Source organism: Colletotrichum siamense, assembly GCF_013390195.1.
Source record: "Colletotrichum siamense strain Cg363 chromosome Unknown KSG_Cg363_contig04, whole genome shotgun sequence".
Lineage (NCBI taxonomy): Eukaryota > Fungi > Ascomycota > Sordariomycetes > Glomerellales > Glomerellaceae > Colletotrichum > Colletotrichum siamense.
The window spans coordinates 215,030-236,004 of NW_023501017.1; the positions used below are offsets into that span (position 1 = coordinate 215,030).

General features: G+C 38.6%; 6 protein-coding genes across 6 annotated transcripts; 3 read left to right on the plus strand and 3 right to left on the minus strand.

Moving 5' to 3' along the window:
• Positions 1–9,307: 9,307 nt before the first annotated feature.
• Positions 9,308–10,687, plus strand: prlG-4 (MFS transporter prlG; the record flags this gene model as incomplete). Its single annotated transcript, XM_036637819.1, has 1 exon — positions 9,308–10,687. The coding sequence occupies one exon, from the start codon at positions 9,308–9,310 to the stop codon at positions 10,685–10,687; it is 1,380 nt and encodes a 459-aa protein (XP_036496014.1).
• Positions 10,688–11,744: 1,057 nt separating this feature from the next.
• Positions 11,745–12,326, plus strand: CGCS363_v005971 (uncharacterized protein; the record flags this gene model as incomplete). The annotated part of the gene is made up of 3 exons (XM_036637820.1): positions 11,745–11,956; positions 12,014–12,136; positions 12,197–12,326. The coding sequence occupies 3 exons, from the start codon at positions 11,745–11,747 to the stop codon at positions 12,324–12,326; spliced, it is 465 nt and encodes a 154-aa protein (XP_036496008.1).
• A 317-nt stretch (positions 12,327–12,643) lies between these two features.
• Positions 12,644–14,126, minus strand: CGCS363_v005972 (uncharacterized protein; the record flags this gene model as incomplete). Its single annotated transcript, XM_036637821.1, has 2 exons — positions 12,644–13,174; positions 13,224–14,126. The coding sequence occupies 2 exons, from the start codon at positions 14,124–14,126 to the stop codon at positions 12,644–12,646; spliced, it is 1,434 nt and encodes a 477-aa protein (XP_036496016.1).
• A 371-nt stretch (positions 14,127–14,497) lies between these two features.
• On the minus strand, positions 14,498–16,342 carry CGCS363_v005973 (Lactose permease; the record flags this gene model as incomplete). The annotated part of the gene is made up of 6 exons (XM_036637822.1): positions 14,498–15,160; positions 15,212–15,443; positions 15,504–15,650; positions 15,703–16,063; positions 16,119–16,224; positions 16,283–16,342. 6 exons carry the CDS (start codon positions 16,340–16,342, stop codon positions 14,498–14,500), a joined length of 1,569 nt encoding a protein of 522 aa, XP_036496015.1.
• An 806-nt stretch (positions 16,343–17,148) lies between these two features.
• iolG-0 (Myo-inositol 2-dehydrogenase) lies at positions 17,149–18,317 on the plus strand (the record flags this gene model as incomplete). Its single annotated transcript, XM_036637823.1, has 2 exons — positions 17,149–17,810; positions 17,858–18,317. The coding sequence occupies 2 exons, from the start codon at positions 17,149–17,151 to the stop codon at positions 18,315–18,317; spliced, it is 1,122 nt and encodes a 373-aa protein (XP_036496001.1).
• Positions 18,318–18,682: 365 nt separating this feature from the next.
• Positions 18,683–19,689, minus strand: nirA-4 (Nitrogen assimilation transcription factor nirA; the record flags this gene model as incomplete). Its single annotated transcript, XM_036637824.1, has 4 exons — positions 18,683–18,808; positions 18,875–18,893; positions 18,947–19,437; positions 19,513–19,689. 4 exons carry the CDS (start codon positions 19,687–19,689, stop codon positions 18,683–18,685), a joined length of 813 nt encoding a protein of 270 aa, XP_036495999.1.
• Between the last annotated feature and the right edge of the window lie 1,286 nt (positions 19,690–20,975).

The window sequence follows — 20,975 nt, forward strand, 5'->3', positions numbered from 1 at the left end:
CCGAAGTCGATTATATTAGTCGAGAACAACAAGTGTCACTTGACGCCAGCTTGAGGCCAGCTGTCATGGTTTGTCACAGCGAGGATCTCTTTCGCAAAGTTTTGGGCAGACATTAGATCTCCGACGTTTCCAATGGCTTCGCCGTTCTGCAGCTTCAGCCTTTGCCACAGACAGATTTCGTGCACACGAAATTCATCCTGGGCAGGTCACTAAGAGTTATAATGCCCAAAAAAACGGAAAAAGCATTAATAATTTTCTAAGTCGCATGGTGATGTAATTCGTACTAAATAGCGCGATGAAAAACTGAGTAGCCCTCGATTACTGCATACTAGGTCGAGAAATACTAGACTAAGCTACCGCGCTCATAATGCCTTAGTTCTAACTTATACGATCACGTTGTGCAAAATCAGTAATGGACACATTGCAGCGGTAAGGCGGTAAGCTTCCCACCTACACCAAGCCTCTCAGGGTTTAAAGGGGAATGACGACGGCGGGTTGATAGGCTGGCTATTTTTACTTCAAATGGTTTAGTTGAACGCTTAGATAGCTCGCCTAGTAAGATGTCAAAGTGTCCTTAATTATATTATACGTGAAGTGGCTTAATTAATCTAGCTATAAGTACTAGGCGCGGCTAGCTATAAAGTAGTATAGCTAATCCTTTACGTAAAGGTGGGATTTAAGCTAAGATTTAAGCTTTAGGCTTAAGCTTAGCTAACTACTATCTTATACCCCCTTTTTAGCTAATACTTCTAATACTTTAAATAAAGCTATTTCTATTCTAAAGTAATAATCTAATTAATTATATAGTAATTTTATATTATTCCTATTTCTATATATTATTTTTACTTTTCTATATTACTATTATTATTTTATTTTAATTCTAAAATACTTTTTAACTTTTTTTAATTTTTATATAGCTAATTAATATTATAACTACTATTTAGGTTATTTTTATAAAAATAATTAAATAACTACTTAGTATAATTAATATTACTCTCTATTTTTAATCTAAATTAAATCTCTAAATTAATAACTTAGAGGTTTATTATTTAAAACTTCTTTATAAAGTTAATTTTTAACTTAAATAAATTTAAAAACTATCTTTTTTAGTTTAATTTTAGATCTTATATTCTAAGTAGCTCTCTCTTTTTAAAAGTAGTAATCTTTAAATTATTAATTAACTTTATAATACCTCTTTTCTAATTTATTAATTATATTAAGTTAAGTATTAAATATAATAGTTCTTAATTAATATTACTTTAAAGATTAATCTTCTTATAATACTTTTAAAACTTAGTTAATTAATTTTTTATTCTTTTAAACTTTAAATTTATATTAATTTTATTTAAGTTTAAAATTAATTAACTTTTATTATTAAACTTAATATAGTTATAACTTAAAAAAATACTAATTAAAATATTTAATTTAATAATAAATTTATAACTTAGTAAAGTTATAATCTTTAATTACTTTTTAAGTTTTTATTATTAAATAACTTCTTATATAAAAGACTTTTATAGTTAGTAATTTAACTATTAAATAAAGTAAATTAAAGTAATTAAAATAATATAAAATCTAACTATAAAAGTTAATTAGTTAGTAAGATATAAGGGAATAAAATTATTATATATAAAAGAAATAAATAAAGGCCTCTAGCTGTTCACTATGATTTTTACCTGCTTAGAGCGATAGACCTCCTAACTCCACGCCTCCTAATAATACATACAGCCTTCGGTCACATGATCCCTAACAACCTCCTAAGTCTCTAACTACCTCTCCTAATCTCAGCCGCACTTATATATACACATTATACTAAATAACTTCACTATCTTTAACTTCACTTTAGTAATAATATAGTTTATAATTACTTAATTACTTAATTACTAATTACTAAACTATTAACCTATCCTCTCTCTTATATATTACTTATATTACTATTAAATACTATCTTTATTACTACTTTACTATCTACTATAATAGCTTCTTTAGAAATAAGTTATTACTATTATTATCTTCTTATTTAATTAAGCTAGCTAACACCTTCATAGCTATACTATTATTAATAACACTCTCTCTATTTAGCGTAAAGCGTACTTATTAATCTCTATTAAGCTTATATTTAGGCTTAGGCTATATCTACCTTAGTATTATAGAAGGTTTATATAAAGAAAGCCTACTCCTTAAGATAGCTAGAGATATATATAACCTCTACCCTAAAGCTATTAGGGGTGTTTATTACTTTAATTATAGTATAGAGAGGGTCCTTTTTAGAGGTATTCTTAAAAGCTCTATCTAATACTACTATAATAAACTACTTCTAATTAGAGTTAGAATACTTACTAAACTTAAGAGCTTTATCTAATATATAGATATTATACTATATAGCGATAGTTTTAGCTATCTTCTTAAAAAAAGGTATACTTAGTATAAAGTTAATATTTTTATATTCCTTATATAGTATAAATATTATAAAAGATCTATTATAAGTTATAAAAATAGGTTATTAATATAGGTTTAAGGGTAAAGAAAAAGAAGAGGGAAAAATATAAGCCTTATATATAATAGTAGAGCTTTTTATACTTCTAACTATAAGAACCTCTTATAATAACCTTTTTAATTAAAAAGTTATCTCTATTTAGTAGCATTTATAGATAACTTCTTTAGTTAAAGAGTTATCTCTCTTATAGTAGTATTCGCAGCACTTCACTAGAAGGTTTAGTAAAGCTATTATTAGCTAGGCTATAAAAGCCTTAATAACCCTTTTAGCCCTAATATAATTAGCCCTACTACGTATAGTACTGCTAGCCCTACGCTGCGCAGCTAGCGCTATTGCTATTCCGCTAGTCTATTTAGCTAGGGCGTGCGTTCGACTTTATGTAAGGGTTTACTTACTAGTAGGAATATATAGGGTTTCTATACTGTTTTCCTTAATTAGTAGAGGGTATAGGTTAAGGTGCCTATATAGTGTTTCTAGAATTATGCCTGCATATAGAGTGAATTTTGCTATAGTCTTTTTATAGGGGGGCTGCGTCATAACTATAAACTTAAGAAATAAATAAATAAAAGGGACTTAATTAAGATTAAGTCTTAAGATATTATCCTTAGATTAAGATTTATTATTAGTTATAAGTAGTTTAAATAAACTTAATATTCTAATAAAATTATAATACTTCTCTACTATTAGTAGTTTAATAAAACTATTAATAATTATTTTATAAATTAAAATATAATTAATCTTAAAATCCTTATTATTAATATTATTAATAATTTAATAATACTTAATCTTAATATAATATAGTTTAAGTAACTATTTACTTAATAGATAATTATTAAAAGTATTTATAAAATCTATATATACTTAGAGGGGTAATTAAATAGAGATATTTATCCTTTTAAAGAAATCTATAATATATAATAAAGCTTTCCTTTTAAGTATTAGATTTATTTACTTAACTTTATAGGTTAATATAGCTATAAATAATTATAATACTAATTTCTAAGTAATTAATACTCCTCTATATATAACTATATAACTAGCTATTAACTTACTTATTCTTTTATAATTAAACTAACTAATATTATAAAATACTAATAATTTAAAGTTATTAATAAAGTATTTTAAACTACTAAAGTAGAATACTAATTATTATAAACTATAAAGATATCTCTATATTAATCTTAGTAGTTTATTATACTTTTTAAAAGTATATTATTAATCTTTAGTAGCTTTATTTATAGGTATTATAATATCTAGTTATATATTATTTATAATTTATTATAACTTACTTAAATTACTTTAATATTTATATATCTTAATAAGTGTTTTATATTATTTTATAATCTTTAGTAGCTAAGTATTATTAAAATAATAAAATACTTAATTATATTTAATAATACCTTTCTCTATTAATATATTATTAATATACTTAGCTTATAAGATCTAAAGTTATTTTATTTTATTGTAATATATAATCTTAAACCTAAAGAATTATTATATTTTACTTAAATCCTTAATTTAAAAGAAATTATATAAGTTATCTTTAAAGTTATTAGCTTACTTAATATTAAGTACTATAATAAATATATTATTAATATAAAGTAATATTATAATATTATTTTTATTAATAAGAATATAAAGTTCTTTTAGTAGTAAATAGAACTTTAATTATTTAAAGATAGTAATAATTTACTTATATTAGAGAAGAGGAGATTCTCTTAATCTATAAAGAGCTTTTTTTAATCTATAAAACTAATTAGATCTATTATTAAACTTATAAAGTTAAGTAATAAAGATATTTTAATTTCTTATAAAAGTATTTAAAAAAGCTATAACTATATTAACTTAGTAAAGTTTTAAATCTTTAAGTACTATAATTAATAAAAAGATTTATAAAGTAATAAGATTAATAATAGTAATATAAACTATTTTATTATCTTTATTTTAAAAGTTATTATAAATAACTTATTTTATTCTAACTCTATTAAGTTTTCTATTTATAATAACTTTCTTATTATATACTTATTTACTTAAGAGATATTTAAAGCTATTTAGGAGTTTTTTAAAATATTAATAATCTATCTCCTATAAGCTATTAACTTAAGTCTTTATAGTATTAAAAATAGCTAACTTTAGAGGTCTCTTTTTTATTACTTCCTATTTCTTAAAAGTTATAAATAAGTAAATCTCTAAGCTAAAAACTTATAATAAGTTAGATATTAAAAAAGTAAAAATAACTAATTCTTAGTTTATTTTATTATTAATTAAGTTAATTTCTATAGCTCCTATTTTACTAAATTCCCTATTAAACTTCTTTATATTATATAGTATCTAAGTTTTAAATATTTAGGTTATTTAATTAAAAAAAGAAATAATTACTCTTAATAATCTTATAAAAATAGAACCTCTATTACTACTTCTTAGCTTTCTCCTTAATTTTCTTTATATTAAATAAGAAGTTTAAAGTAAAATATTAAAAAAATCTTATTATTATTATAGATTATTAACTAATATTTATTATTTCTAAGGAGTAATAAGAGATTTCTATTTTAAAAAAGTAGTAAAAGAATATTACTCTAGAGGAGTAATAAAAGAATATTACTATAAAGAAGAAACTTCTTTTAGTATTAATTATATTTATATATTTATAATACTAATATCTAATACTAATAAATATAGTTTTAGATTTAGAGTTAATAAACTACTTCTCTTATTACTAATTTCTTTTTATTCTTAAAGAAGCTTATCTTCTTATTTTTATTTATTATTATCCTCTAAATCTTAAACTTCTTTTAGGTATAAATTATTTAGTTTTTCTTATTATTAATTTTATTTAATAGAATAATAATAATAATAAAACTTAATATCTATAATATAAAGCTAAAACTTAGCTTTATATATTACTATTAGTAATTTATTATTATACTTATAAATCTTTAGTTTAACCTCTTTTTTTAGCTATAAATTATTAAATTTAACTAAGGGAAGTTCTCTTTTATTTTCCTTAAATATTATATCTTTTACTTACTAAATACTATTAGTTTTTTTAATAAAAATATAGAAAATATTACTATAGAAGCTATTATATCCTATAAATCTTCTAAGTTTAGCTTTAAACCTTATTTTCTACCCTTTTATATATAGATAGCTATCTAAGTAAATATAAATATAAGCTTAATAACTTTAATAATAAAAGTAATATATATATAGTTTTTTTATAATAAAAAATATATTAAAAGTATTTATTAATTTCTTATAAAGACTAATATTACTCTTACTATTAAATAGTAGATTTCTAACTTCTATAGAAGTCTTTATTAACTAAAGTTAAAAAGACTTAAGAAAGCTAGTTTTTATATATATTATTTATACTTTTTACTATATAGCTTTACTAAAACTTTCTACCCCCTTATTTTATTAATAAGAGTAAGAAACTACTATCTCTAAATAGAAACCTTATTTTTAAATAAAAAGTTCTATTATTTTAAAAAAAACTATATTATTATTTATAATAACTTTAGAGAAGTAAATAATATTATTTATTATTATAATCTTTTTTAGAAACTAGCTTTATAGCTAAATAGCTACTTCTTTCTTTAATTTAAATACTTAGAACTATTTATAAATTAAAAAAGCTTCTATAATATAAAAACTATAAATAATATTTCTAAAACTTTATAATATTAGTTTTAAGAAATTAATCTAAAGCTTTTAGAAAGCCTAAATTAGTAGTTCTTATTATTTATTATTAAGTTACTATATTAACTTTACTATAAAGTAAATATAATATTTATATTTTATAAGAAGTACTCTAAAAAAGTTTATATTAATATCTCTTATAGTAGTAATAATTACTTCTCTAAATAGATATTTTAAATAAGTATAAAAAGTTTAGTAATTTAGCTTAAAAGAGCTAAATTTATTACTCTAGTTAGAAGAATAAATTTAAAACTAAAAAACTTATATATCTTATTTAAAATTAATAATAGGTTTAGATATATCTTTATAAATTAAAGTATTATTTAAACTATTAAAATAGATACTTATTTTCTAAAAAGGATTAATATTAATAATTTATATTATATTATAAAGTTTATAAAAAGTATTATATAATTAGAAAGTAGTTTTTTTACTACTTAACTTAATAATAATTACTTTAGCTATACTAATAGCTTAGCTAATTTAATCCTTTCTACTTATATAGTTTATAGTTAATCTTTAAAAGAGATCTTAAAAATCCTTAAAAATAGAGAGATTATTAAGGATATACTTATTAATATTAATATTTAGTATAAAAAAGTTTATCCTCCTAATAGAAGCTATAAATATAATATATTAGTTTAATTATACTTCTTAGCTATTATTTTCTTCTTTATTAGTTTCTTTAATAATACTATATATAAAGAAACTATTAATCTCTATTTTAATAGTTTAGCTAATAAATCTATAAATAGAAAGTTTAAATTTCTTTATTAATTACTTCTTAACTCTCTATATATAATTAACTTTATATAAATTTCTAATATAAAATTAAAAATTAAAATATAAACTAAATACTTTAAAGTTATCTATTAAGAATAATAAAAAAGTCCTCTTTTAAGCTTAAGCTATTAAAGTATCTATATAAGCTTTAAATTATTAGTTAATATCTTATTTAATACTAAAGTTTTTAAAAATACTATCTTAAGTTTAATTTTCTAAAGTAAATACTAAAGTAGATATTTAAATTATTAATTACTAAATCTATAATCTATTAATATATTTAAATTTATTATATAATAAAGTATAATACTTAGAGGTAGGTATGAGGGTACTTCCCCCTCTGTTTAATCTATACTATAGGGCTTAAGGCCCTAATACTCTATACTAATACTCAATACTAAGCTATACGCTACTGAGAAACCCTTTATAGGAAGAAAACTCAGGCTATAAGCGCAGTACACGATAAAGTAAACAAAGCGCGCATATAATACTATATAATAATTAGCTAGAGGCCGTTAGTGCCCCACTGTGCATGTGGGTCCCTCGAGAGAGGGACCTACATTTTACAGCGGGTCCTTAACTAATTAGAAGAGAGGAAAAGGGGTTCCTATAGCTAGGATTAAACTAACGCCTATGCGTTTAGGTAACGCATAAGCCTACTAGGCGCATACTACTGCGCTATATAGGTAAAGTATAATACTTATAATACTTAAAAGAGTATTTATTATACTTATTAGAGTATAAAGTTATCTTTCTATAATAATAGCTATATATTTTATACTTATAAAAATCTTTAGGATACTTAACGTTATATAAAATATAAAGATCTTATATCTTAATATTCTTAGACTTAAGTACTTAAGTTTACTTTTTTATAATAAACTTCTTCTTATTTAATAAAGCTTTAATACTTTAAGAAGCTTACTTATATTATTCCTTTTTATTTAAGTTTTAAAGTTTTTATAAGAAATTATTATAGCTTTAAATCCCTATAATAAAGTTATTCTCTATAAAGTCTATTTTAATTTAATTAAAATATTTAAAACCCTAAATAAGTTTATAAATAAAAGCTATAATTAATAAGCTTATATTAAAACTATTTAGTTTATTAAAAGTTAAATAAAGATTTTATATAAAATCCTTAATATTATTATAATTAACTCTAATTATTCTATTCTAATTATTATAGATTTTATTTATAGCTAGCTTATTAAACTTCTAAATATATTTTCTAGTTTTAATAAAGATATAAAAAGCTAAAGTTATAATAAAAAAACTATTATTAATTATTTCTTCTAAGAGATTATATTAGATTTTCTCTATAAGTAATTATTTAATAAATATAAAACTTATAAATATTAGATTATTTAAAAAACTTAGATCTTTAATTATTACTACTTTATTTTCTTTAAAAACTATATCTCTATTATATCTATTTAATATTTTCTTATTTATTAAATAGAAAAATAATCTTATTACTTTAAAAGTATTCTTAAGATTAATTTCTTATAACTTAAAGTTTATAGTTTTAATTAGTTTAAAAATAGTATTATATATTAAACTTCTTAAATTTAGTCTTTTACTAGCTACTTTCTATATAGCTACTTTAGTTATAAAGTTTACTATAAAAAAAGAAAGAAAGCTAAACTAAAATAATCTCTTTCTAATAAAACTAAAAAAAAAAAATTAAATTACTAATTAAAAATATATTAATTTATTTAATTAATTTAGTAGTTTAAAAAAAGTTTAAGTAGTAATTATATATAATTATTAAATAGTTATTAAATAATTATTATTATATAACTATAATAAATATTAAATAATTATTAACTTTAGTAGTTTAAAAGTTAAAGAGATTTTATAAATAAAAGATATATATTATAATAACTATAATCTCTATTTAGAAGTATTACTTCTAATAATTTAGTAATTTATTAATTACTTTTTAATAATTACTAAACTATAAAATTAGAGTTTTAATAGCTATTTAAGAATAACTTTACTATTTAGTAAATAGATTTAGGTATTTAGAGAGCTTATAACCTATATAAAATAACTTAATTAATCTAGCTATAAGTACTAAGCGTAGCTAGCTATAAAGTAGTGTAGCTGATCCCTTATGTAAAGGCGGGATTTAGGCTAGGATTCAGGCCTCAGGCCCGGGCCCAGCCGACTACCGTCTCGCATATTGAATGTAATTCGCAGACATTTTAGAGAAGCGTGTAAGTCGGGTCTTCGGCTTGCAGCAGCAACACTGGCATCTCAACGCCTTCTCACAAGCCCCGGCACGAACTGGCTACAGTCTGAGTTCAGACACCTAAATTCGTCATGGGTATTGAAAGGTCTCTCAGTACTGAGCAGGTCGATTCAACTCACCAACACACACCCGACCCGGAGACAGTTTCGCTTGGCCCTGACAGCCGCATTGAGCATGTGTATCTCACATTCGACACAAGGCTTCCAGAGCCCGTCTTACAATCACAATCGCAACCTGAAAACACTCCTCCTCGTCCCAACCTCCAATCGTACAGCTCTCCTCTCGAATGGTCTCCGGCTCGAAAATGGCTTCTGCTCACACTCGCCTGCACCGCGACATTCCTCACCTCGTATACCGCAGGCGCTTACGCTCCGCCGATACCTCTGATGCAAATTGCGTTCAACTCCTCGCACCTCGCTGTCCTAAGCGGATTGACGACATTCACCATCGGTTTCGCTATATCACCAATGGTACTCGCTCCTTTCTCCGAAATCAACGGCCGATACCCTGTCTTTGCTGCCAGTGCCATACTCTATACTGCATCCCAAATCGCGTGTGGGGGAGTGACCTCCCTCGCAGGTATGCTGGTCGCGCGTTTCTTCACAGGCGTGGGAGCTAGCGTCTTCAGCACCATGGTAGGGGGCTTCATCACGGATCTCTGGGCAAAGGAGAACCGCAACACCCCCATGGCTATCTTCAGCGGCGCCGGCATTGTGGGAACCGGGGCAGGTCCAATGGCCGCTGCCGCGATCGTACACTTCCATGGCAATGAGCAAACTGGAGCTGGTTGGGAGTGGGTATTCTGGCACATGGCCATCTTGACAGGGGCAACAGCTCTCTTGCTGTTGGTTTTCATGCGCGAGAGTCGAGGTCCAGTGCTTCTGTCCAGAAAAGCAAATGCACTAAACAAGTGGTACGAGGAGCTGGAACAGCTGGGAGCATACGGGGTCGTCTTTCCGCATGTCGAGCCAGATGTTGGGAGCACATCACCAGGCCTAGGTTCGCAACCTAGGAGGATACGATGGGTTGTCAAAGAAGATGAGGACCGAATTTCCATCAGCCATATGATTACCGTTTCTGTCTGCCGACCATTTCGTCTTTTATTCACCGAGCCAGTCGTCTTCTTCTTTGCGCTGTGGCTGTCTTTCGCCTGGGCAGTTCTCTTTCTTACCTTCGAGTCGATCGCGATCGTATACGAGCGTGTCTACAACATGTCTCCTTTCGGATCAAGCCCAGCGTTCTCCAGCCTAATCGTAGGTGGTACGATCGCGACGATTCTGTGCATCTGGCTAGAAAGCCTCCTGCATGTATCTCAATGGCAAGGTGAACCGGCAGACCCGACATATGCACACTCCAACTTCTGGACTTTCATGAGGCGCCACTTTCCAGTCGACGTCCCTGAGTCTCGACTTTACTTCACCTGCATAACGACTCTTTTACTTCCAATTTGACTGTTCCTTTTCGGCTTCCCTTCACGGCCTGAGATACATCATGCTGTGCCGGCTGTGGCTATAGGTATCGCGACTATCGGCATCTACTCCGTCTATCTGGCAACTTTCAACTACATTGCCGATACCTACGGGCCGTATGCGTCATCTGCGCTGGCCGCTCAATCGTTCTGCCGAAATATTATGGGCGGAACCTTTCCTCTCATTACCACTATACTCTTCCAAAACCTTGGAGAAAAGCGCACAGGTGGGCTCTTAGGAGGTATCGCAACTGCACTCGGCATCGTCCCGTGGATGTTAGTATTCTTTGGCGAACGTATCCGCAAATGGAGCAAGTTTGCCCAGGTAAGCATGCCGCAATCTTTTCCCTCTTGTCGAGGCTAACCTCGCTCCTGAACAGGCACTCGAGAAATCGTAGCTGCAGACAGAACCGATAGATATAACGAGAGAAAGGAGAATGACTGAAGAGAACGGAACAGATGGTGGGCCTCTTGGTCGCGAATTGAAATGGTCATGAGTCGCAACATGAAAGCTGGACGCTGTTTGCCATGCAGGCACAAGGATGCTGGCATGGTATATTCTACCTTCTCGAGCTTGGGAACATCTCTGCAGGAGTTCTGCTTTAAAAAAAAACTGCTCTCCGTAATACAACTCAAGAGCCGAGCCGTCAGCGCGGGAGATCACCACTCTGCCGCCCTGGCATATTTCTCCGCAAAATTCTCCGGGACCTTACCTTTAACAGGCCTTTGCCGATGACGAGTGATCGCGTCATTGCAGGGACCCCAGATTCTATTCGACGAGCTCCCAGTTTGACTCGCCAGATGGCTGTCAACCAATATCCAGAGACGACAAAGTTTCCCAACGGAGTTGTGCTCCGACACCTCGGTATCTCGAAGGCATGATGGTCGGCGAATTGAGGCTCATCTAAACCGTGGTCATGGGGGACGTCTTGGACGATGTAGACGGTATATAAGCTTGTTGTAGATGCTTCTCGTTGCCAATCAAAGGCACCGAGCTTCCATTATTGATTTTCGCTATCCCCCGCAGATCCTGTTCAGCAATGTTGCCCCAACTCTCCTTTCTTCTGGCTCTGCCCCTGTTGGCGATCGCCATTCCTTCACCAGCGCCCCTCGAGCACAGCAAGAGGGCCATAACTTGCCTGAAGGTAGGGGCTACTGCAACCGCCAGATGGACGAACAGTGCCGGCAAATCATGCACTTTTACCGGCGTGGTCGGTAGCAACTATGGCACTAACCCTTCCGGCTCCGGAGAGTAAGTCAAGTCTTTCTCTGGTAACTTATCATTGTTTACTTACATGGTTGTTCATAGCTATTCTTGCAACGGTCGCTGCGGTGCTGGCTGCACTGGTGCTTCTTTGGGCAATGCGTACACTCAAGACTGCTTCTCTCATGACATCTGCTCCTACTTCAACAGCGCTAGCGGCGGTGCAAGGTAAGCTTCTCGTATTCGTCTCGTGTAAGCTGGCCCAAGATGCTGACAACATTCGACAAGCGATCCCAACTGCGGTGCTGCTTACAATGCTGCGGTTGACGATACCACCCTCGGCGTTGTGAATGGTTGTGGACAGACGAACCCATCCAACGCCGTATCCAAGCCTTCTACGAGCCCTGTCTGTACTTAGTAGAGAGACAAAAGCATGGGCAAGCCCATCATTGGCGGCTGTGGTGACTGTGTGAACATGATGAGGTGTAAGAGAAAGGTTTGGAGTCTGCACATATGATAGTTTCTGTAAACAATTGGTATTAAACTACTCTACATACAAAAGTCGAATGCAATCTTGAAGAACGTTTATAACAATCCTCTCGGGGTCTCCCAGCGCATGCTAGTACTAGAAAGTACTTTTTGGTACCATCGCAACTGTCGCTGTGCGAGGCATTGACAGGAATAAGAGGACGGAAACAGAGGAAAACGGACGGAGAAACCAGCTCAATGTTATCTTTAGTGGCCTGCATGGTCATCCCTGTACTTCGGGTAGTCGAAGAAATCATCAAAGATCTTTTCGGTGCCAGGAGGGTAGGAGAAGGTGACCGTAGGATCCTCTTCGTTGCCTGGGTTGGGGACGGAAGGTGTGTCTCCTACTTGCTGCGAGAAGCCGTCGGTGAAGTCCATCGTGGTTTGTTCATGGTCAGGGAAAGGGGTGCTTGCAGAATTGTCTGCATGGCTTGGTCGCAGATCGCCGACATAGCGGACGGGCTCAGAACCTGACTGAGAGCTCGCAACAATCTCGCGTCCGTAGTACAGGGCGCCAGATCTCATCAACCGAGCCGTATCTGAGGCGTCGGCGATGTTATTGTGCTGGGCATGAGGCTGTTGGTAAAGGCCGTGCAGAGAGCCGTCGAACTGTTGGGTGTCGCCAGCTTGGTTCGACGAAGCCGGTCCGAAGCCGAAGAACGGATCGTGGGCAGAGAGTTCTTGGGCATTATCGTAGATTCCAAGGTCGTGTTGCATAGACAGAGGGCCGTTATTGGCCTTTGAAAGGAGTCAGCGATGTACATCATGGTCAGGAAGGTGATAGTACCTGACGGAGGACGTTGGTAGGCCGAAGACTGTTGAGTTGAAGGACCTGAGGGTCCACATAGCGCGGAGGGCGAATGACGCCGGTGGTCTCAGGCTGAATGTCGTTTCCGACAGAGTTCCTGGGGCCTGCGTACGGTAGGGGCTGGGCTGGGCGGGCGTTGGCACCCATGTGAGACTCCCGTCGAGCAGCCTCAAGCTCGGTTCTCTCGTCCTCCTCTTCGTCCTTTTCCGTCATGTCTCTGGCCTGTGCTTTCGAGCGATGTGCCTTCTTGGCAGGCGGCTTGGCCTGGTCGTCCTTCTCACGGGCTCTTTTGGTTGGCTTGAGCTTTCCGGTCTCGTCAGTCTTGTTGCCAGATTCTGCAGCTTTGGGGAACCTCGTTGGGTGAGGACTGTTGGAACCGCTGAGGATGTCGCGAAGACGAAGGACCAACGGCATGACATGATTGCTGTCCTTCCATTCCTGAGTAAGGTCTTGAGGTTCTTGGTTGCCACCGTCGATGTCCTTGACGTGAAGCAAAATTGCCGCGTACCAAAGATAATTATCGTGACGGTCACAACCGAACATCATTTTCTCGCGGCTCGGGACTTCATCGTTGACGAGGCCTCGCAGCATCCGCTGCTGTGAATACAGCTTGATGTACTTGCCCCTGGAGTCATTGCTGTTGAGCGTCTGGAGGAGGAAGAGAGCATGACGGGTTCGAGGCGCGCCGTTGAAAGGGAATCTTTTGATCGTGTTGGAGATCTGGGCAGTCATCTCCTCTGCAGTGACATGCTTTTCGCCGTCTCCAGGATTCTCGTCCTGGCCATCGTCCAGGGCGCCCTTCTCTCTGCGACTGCCCTTGTGATTGTTCTCCTTACCCTGGCGCTCGCCTCCCGGAGCCTTGTCGTTTCCGTAGCCAGCCATTGTGGTTTTCTCGCTTTATTGTCAGCTGGTGGGCGTTTTGGGTGTGGAAAGGGATGGTTGAGGGTCGAATTTGATGGAAAGCGCGTCGAAAGAATTGTGTAGAGGACCAGCAAATTTGGCGAAAAAAAGGATGGAGGACAAGAAAAAGAATTTTCACAGCAGCAGAGAGTCGAGAGACACAAGGTGAACTGAAAGAAGCAGAATAAACATGGCTCGGGAGCCATCTGTACGTGTGTCTGGTCTCTGAAATGGCGCTGGATGAGGGCCAGTCAGGGGAGCCAGCGTGAAGACCATGTCATATCTTTCTCAGCCTCATAGCTTCTTCCCCGCCTTGGGTTCATCGACCTTCAGCTTTGAAGCTTGTTCCAAAATCATGCCAACTCAATCTGTTTCACTCTTCCCTCCTTCGTCACCTCATCGACATCCGCTCCCTCGATATCCTTCTCCTTGCCCTCAGGCTTGCCCTCGAAGACCTCTCTGATTTCCTCGAGTGTGTGGCCCTTGGTCTCAGGGAACAGGAACCAAATAAGGCCCAACAACAGCCCAAGAATACAGCAAAACACGATGTAGTACTTCCAAGCTATCGACTTCATCGCGATGGGGTTGACCTGGTTGCCAATGATGAGACCAGTGAACGCGGTGATGTATGTGACCGAGAGGCCACGGCCACGCAGAGTGTATGGGAAGATTTCGACCGGGTATGCTTGCAAGAGTGGCGTCCATGCAATATCGTAGAAGAAGTAGAAGATGAAGATGAATCCCACAACAGCTCTTCCAGTCGCCTCGTTTTTACTCGTCACGAAGTAGGACGTCAGGCCGGTCCAAATGATATAGCTGGCAAGCATGCCTCCTGTGGAGATGAGGAACAACGGGCGGCGTCCGAGACGATCAACCATGAGGGCTCCGAGGAAAGTAGAAATGATCCAGTTGAAAATCTGCAGCAGTCCGTTGATAAGAGTCTGGTCCTTGACTTCAGTTATGCCGATCGTGTTGAGGACAAGCGTCAAGTAGTATGAAACCACAGCCACACCGTTCTGCACAGGGTTAGCAAATTGCGATGAGTATCATTACAGAAAACCACCTACCCATTGACTGAAGAAGCCGACGATCACTGCAAGGAGGGTCCGTTTGCGGTTCGCAGGAGTTCGCACAAGCTCAAGCCAGGAGGATTGCGACATGGCTTCAGCTTCGGCATTGAGGGTTTGCTCGACTTCGCGCATTTCGAATTCGACAAGAGGGTTGTTAAGGTCTCCGCCGGCATGGTAGTCTGCAAAGACCTTTCGGGCTTCGTCTTTGCGACCCCGGCTCATGAGCCAGCTACGCGTGGTGATCGTCAGTTGTGATCGACAGGTTTTAACGCGTCAGTCTTGAGCTTACCGAGGTGACTCTGGTAGGAAGAAGAGACCGAGCAGCTGAATAACCGGAATGGCACCTTGCAACAGAGATGGAATTCTCCAGCTCCACGCTGTAGGATTCTTGAAGGTCCCGTATGTGCACCACGCAGCAAAGATAGATCCGAAGTAGCTTGAAGTATGTCAATAATCTGCCAACGAAGGTCTGCGGCAGTCTGACTTACAAGAAAGTGTTGTAAAGCGCCGTGACCTTGCCTCGCTGGGGCGGGTAGGCCAACTCGGTGATGATGATGGGGCTTGGCTGGCTGATGAATGTAGTGAAAAAGCCGAGAAGAGCTCTTGCAGTAACAAAGCTTGCCAGAGAGGGAGACAGTCCCTGGAGGATAGCAAATCCGATACAAGCTACCAACCCAATGCCGAGAGGCAGTTTGCGACCCCAGCGATCAGAGATATAGGTGACGAAGAACAGAGCGACGACTTTACCGAGCGGGTAGACCGCATTCATGAGACCAAGGACCGCACCCTCGGGGTTTCCAAAGAACCCACGCCATTGAGGCAGGGTTTGGAGACCATTCATCATCGAGCCTGCATCGAGGTTAGCTTGCGTCCTCAAATCGCGAGACATCGGTTGATTTCGTACCATCATAGCCAACTGAAGCCGAAGAAAATAGGGGAACAAGTAGGCAGAGATTCAGTTTAAGCAAATGCGATGTTCGGTACCATGGTTTCGGGTTCGCTGGAAGGACCTAGAAGTCTCGCGTCAATGAGAGTGCTCGGCCACAAAGGATGATGTCGCGAACTCACAGCTGCGAGTGCTGAACCAACAGCAAGCTCCGTCTCCTTCTTTTTCCCGAAGACGCCCATGACCTAGGATGTCTTTACCGAAAGTGGGAGATATTTGCAGAATTTTCTCCAGCAAGATCGTCGCGACCAGATGCGAGCAATTTCGGCCGAGGAGACAAGCGACTGCAGGACGTCCAACTCAGTGATTCAAACTCCATGAACAAGAGGGGAACCATGCCATTTAACTGCTCGCTAACTATGCCCCCGTCCGCCTTAACCAACATCACGTTTCCCAGCCACCGAGGTTCGAGACTCTCGGCGCGTCTCCACGGTTCCATCCTACCCCAGACAATCTCCCCATGGGGTAAAACGGGAGCCGGAACTCGGGTGCCAAGATATCTGGAAGTCGGAAGCCAGGATAGCTCCGGGTAAGGGTTCGGCATCCATCAGCTCCGATACTCCCCGGCCCATTTCGACCAAATCGGCAATTGTGGCTCGGGCCCGACACTCCGCAAGCCACGGCGTTGTCTCGGGGAGTGTCGGCGGAGACAGTCCACAGTTTCCCCAGCGGCTTCTGGCAAGTCATTGGACGACAACGACGAGACGGATCATCCTTTGGTCCATTCCCACATGCATATGTCATATTGAGGCTCTTCGGAGGGGTTTTGAAGATATCAAACGCAATCAGAAAGATTCGCCTGCATCGGCTCCCACACTATTGACGATAGCATCACTACTTAAAGTGTGCCCAACGACCGCCTCAACTCTTATCGTCTAACCCTGTTTGCCAGTCACATCCAAATATTCCGGGAATTTACGACTGGGATCATTAGGAGAGCTAGTCGATCAACCAATTGGACCCCTTTCAACCCACTAAGCCCTTCATCATGGCCGCCCAACGGATCCTCAAGGTCGGCATCATTGGCTGTGGTGAAATCACCCAGGTCGCGCACATCCCCAACATCAACTTCCTTTCTCAGTACTTCCAAACAACATACCTCTGCGATATCTCTCAGCAAGCTCTCCAACACTGCGCCAGAAAGGTCCAGGGTGGAGCGCCGAAGACAACCAATGATGCCGCCGAACTCTGCTCCTCGCCCGACGTTGATGTCGTGGTGATTGCCAACGCCGACGCCTACCACGTCAAGCACGGCATCCTGGCTCTTCAAAACGACAAGTACTGCCTACTCGAGAAGCCAGCGGCGCTCTGCTTCCGCGACATTGATCTTCTTGTGGAGACAGAGAAGAAGTCAAAGGGAATGATCATGGTCGGCACCATGCGCCGCTTCGCTACCGCCTTCACGGACGCTGTCAAGGAGGTTGGCGGCATGGAGAAGATTCAGTACGCCAGAGTGAGAGATATTATTGGGCCCAATTCGACCTTTGTCGACCAGTCCGGCACATTCCCGCAAAAGTTCAACGACTTCAGCGCCGCTGATACCCAGGACCGTGAGAGCAATGAGAAGGACATCTTTGAGCAGGCCCTGGTCAACGAGTTTGGGGTTCCAGCAACGCCCCAGTCGAAATTGATGCTGCGACTCTTGGGAGGGTATGTACGAACGTCGCAATGTCGTAACGACACTAACAGACTCGTAGTCTCGGAACTCACGACCTGTCCGCCATGAGAGAGATCATCGGCATGCCAAAGAGCGTGGCCGGTGCGCACCTTTCCTTCCCTGGAATCTTCGCCGCCCTGTTCAGATACGACGACTTCCCCGTCACTTACGAGTCTGGATTCAGCAAAGTCCCTCAGTTTGACGCCCATATTGAGGTCTATTCGCCAGAGAAGATTGTTCGCGTTGATTTCGACACTCCCTACGTGAAGGGCTTGCCAGTCACGATGACGATCCGGGAACTCATCGGCGACGCCGGTTTTCAGGAGCGCAAGGTTCGAAAGACGTACGTTGATCCGTACACAACAGAGTTCCTGGACTTCTATGATTGCGTCGTGAATGGCAAGCAGCCAAAGACGAGTGCAGCTGACGCGAGGAATGACATTGAGCTTTTTAAGATGATAATCCAAGCCGACGCTGGAAGGTACGAGAGTGAGGACTAAGGGGGTCTGATAGATAGTATGAGGCCTCCAGCAACAGTGTGTATATATATCCCATGCATTCACCCTCGGGTTTGATCATAGTATATCAGGTTGTTATCGTCTCAAGCAATCTTTATTGCATTGACCGAACGCCGAGCCGCCTTTCATGCCCCTCCCATACCCGCTACTTTGTTTTCGTTGACTGATTCTGCTGCCCATGCCCTCTTCTTAGCTAGAAACCTCAACTCTCTGGGAGTGTCATCCATACTGGGTATACGAATAACTAAAGTGGATTTCGGTCTTGATTGCCTCCTCCTCTACTTTCCCAAGACGCATCATTCTCAGCGCAAATTTCGGCCACCCAGTAAACCTGTCTCAGTAAGCCCTCACATATTCTGGTCACAAGCCCGCATCACGATGTGTGACCGCACGTCCCAATCAGACCCAAAATCCATCCAGACACCAAGCTCTATGGCTTCGGCGTGGAACGAGCGCATCTTTTCAAGAAGCGCCTGGTGAATTTTGTAAGAAACTTGTGAACAATCAATTGGGGCGGTAAGCATGTCATCGGGACTTACAGAAACACAATGATGTGCTCTACGCGCGGCGTTTAGCATCCTTGGTTAAAATACCGTTTCTTGGATGCGGACCTGTATCCTGCCACCCCCTCATCCCCGGCCTGCTTATGGCTGAGTGAGGCAGATCTACTGTCCCAGTGGAGCTGGGGCGAAACCGACTCGAAAGAATTATCTGGCGTGAGAAGACCCGTGGGTTTCGTCGCACTGGCGGGTTCGGTTGCACCGGTTGGCATCGTCGTGATGCTGGCAATGTCACAACGAGAATCCCGATGCTTTCTTTCGGGCCGATCGTAGAGCTGCAAGAGCAGTACCCCTCCCTCAACCTCACGAAGGACGTCCTCAGCAGAGGCGCCCGACCGGATTCTTCTGAGCACCTCATGGGCCTGGAACTCGGGCATGGACCGGATTGCGCGAAAGAAGCCGTTCAGGCAGTCATTCTGGCGCTCTAGTTCGGTAAACTTCCTTTTCATTGAGGCGCTGCGCGACTCAGAGGGGTCGGCGGTGTACCGACAGTCGAATCCACGACTCGTGCATTGAGAGCATTTTGGACGGTCGGCGGAGCACTTGTCGGAGACGAGCAGATTAGTGCGCGATGTCTTCAACGAGGAGGTTCAATGAGGGGTATTGGGGAAGCGAACTTTGGTTTTGCGCTTCTTGCAACTCTCGCAAGCTACCCAGACATTGCGCCGGGCGGGTTTCTGGTCAGATCGTGGTGACGATGCATTGTGTGGATTGCGCGGTGACGTAGGCGAGGTGGGAATAGCGTCGGATTCAAAAGCGGGACGGATCTCCCGGTAGCAACGGTTGCTGGCCATGTAGTCGTTCGTCACGGCAGAAAGACCATGTTTTGGATGAGGAAGGAAAGGAGGTTCTCAATGGCCAAGGACGAAGGAAATGAATTGGAATCGACTGTTGGGGGTCTTGTATCGATTTCTTCTTCAAAAAGGTCCAGGCCTGGCTCGTCCCACGAAGCAGTGGACACACGGTGCAACAGGATGCTTTTTCAATCCCACCGTTCCAGACGGGCCCTTCCCCATCTGCGCGTGACGTAAATCTTTATCTTCTGTCACTGTTGCATCGAGATCGAACTGGAGGATGCACCGTTTCCGCAGAGTCGCGTGTTAATTGGCTGCGTGAGTGAAACGGGGTCAGCCTGTGTCACGGCGCCGCAGGAGCCCATGCGGAAAAGGGCGATGAGTATCAAAATCGAGATGGGGAATCTGGGATCGAGATTCCCATCAGGATTAGGTGTTCACCGGAAACCATTCCGTTCGCACGTGGAGCGGCTGAACGATGCTGCGAAGCCGTTTAATCAGATGACGTCTCACGTGGAGAGGAGACAGAGAAGAGTGGGTGTCGAATAGCTGGCTCTCCAACTCTACATCATGCTTCAATCACCTTCTTCTTGACATTGCTCATGTTGGTCTGAACTTCAGAGGCCTTACATAATATTTAGTGGAAGGGAAATCAGAAACTTACCTAATATGAGAGCCTGGTGAGTTTGTCAGACTGAAGAGTGAGGTGAGTTCAATCGGCCATCATCGGTGTCTCACTCATCAATCAAATTCACTCGCGAGTGTCACCTCACTTTAAGACTGTTCGTCCATCCGTCCCAGCAAACGCAAGTGAACACAGACAGCCCTGATGATCTCTGCCTTTTTGAGCCCGAGAGCTCATCCAAGCGACTCACTGGCAGAGTCCCGTTCGTCCATGGATTCTCGCTCCCAATTGACCCATTCGGATCATGTGCCCCGGTGGACCAGCGTAACATTCATCACTCTGGCATCTCACTCGTTCATCTCGTGTCTGCAGTCCCAGCAAACAAGGTCAACAAGGTCAACCCGGCCGGTGAAGATGAGCCGACGATTGTCTGCTAACCCCCTCTGCCAAGCAGTCGAGTTTACTTGGCTCATCATGACCCCATTCACACAATCCAAGCGGTCAGTTTTCATTACCAACACCAGCGTTAACTCTGTCAACAACGCCAACGGCTGCCAAGCCAGCCAATTCCTCTCTTCCCTCGTCCGCAAGTCCTTCACCGCACCGAAATGACATCAACCCCAGGCGAACCCCGGCGCCAAAAGGGCATCGTTTCCAGGGC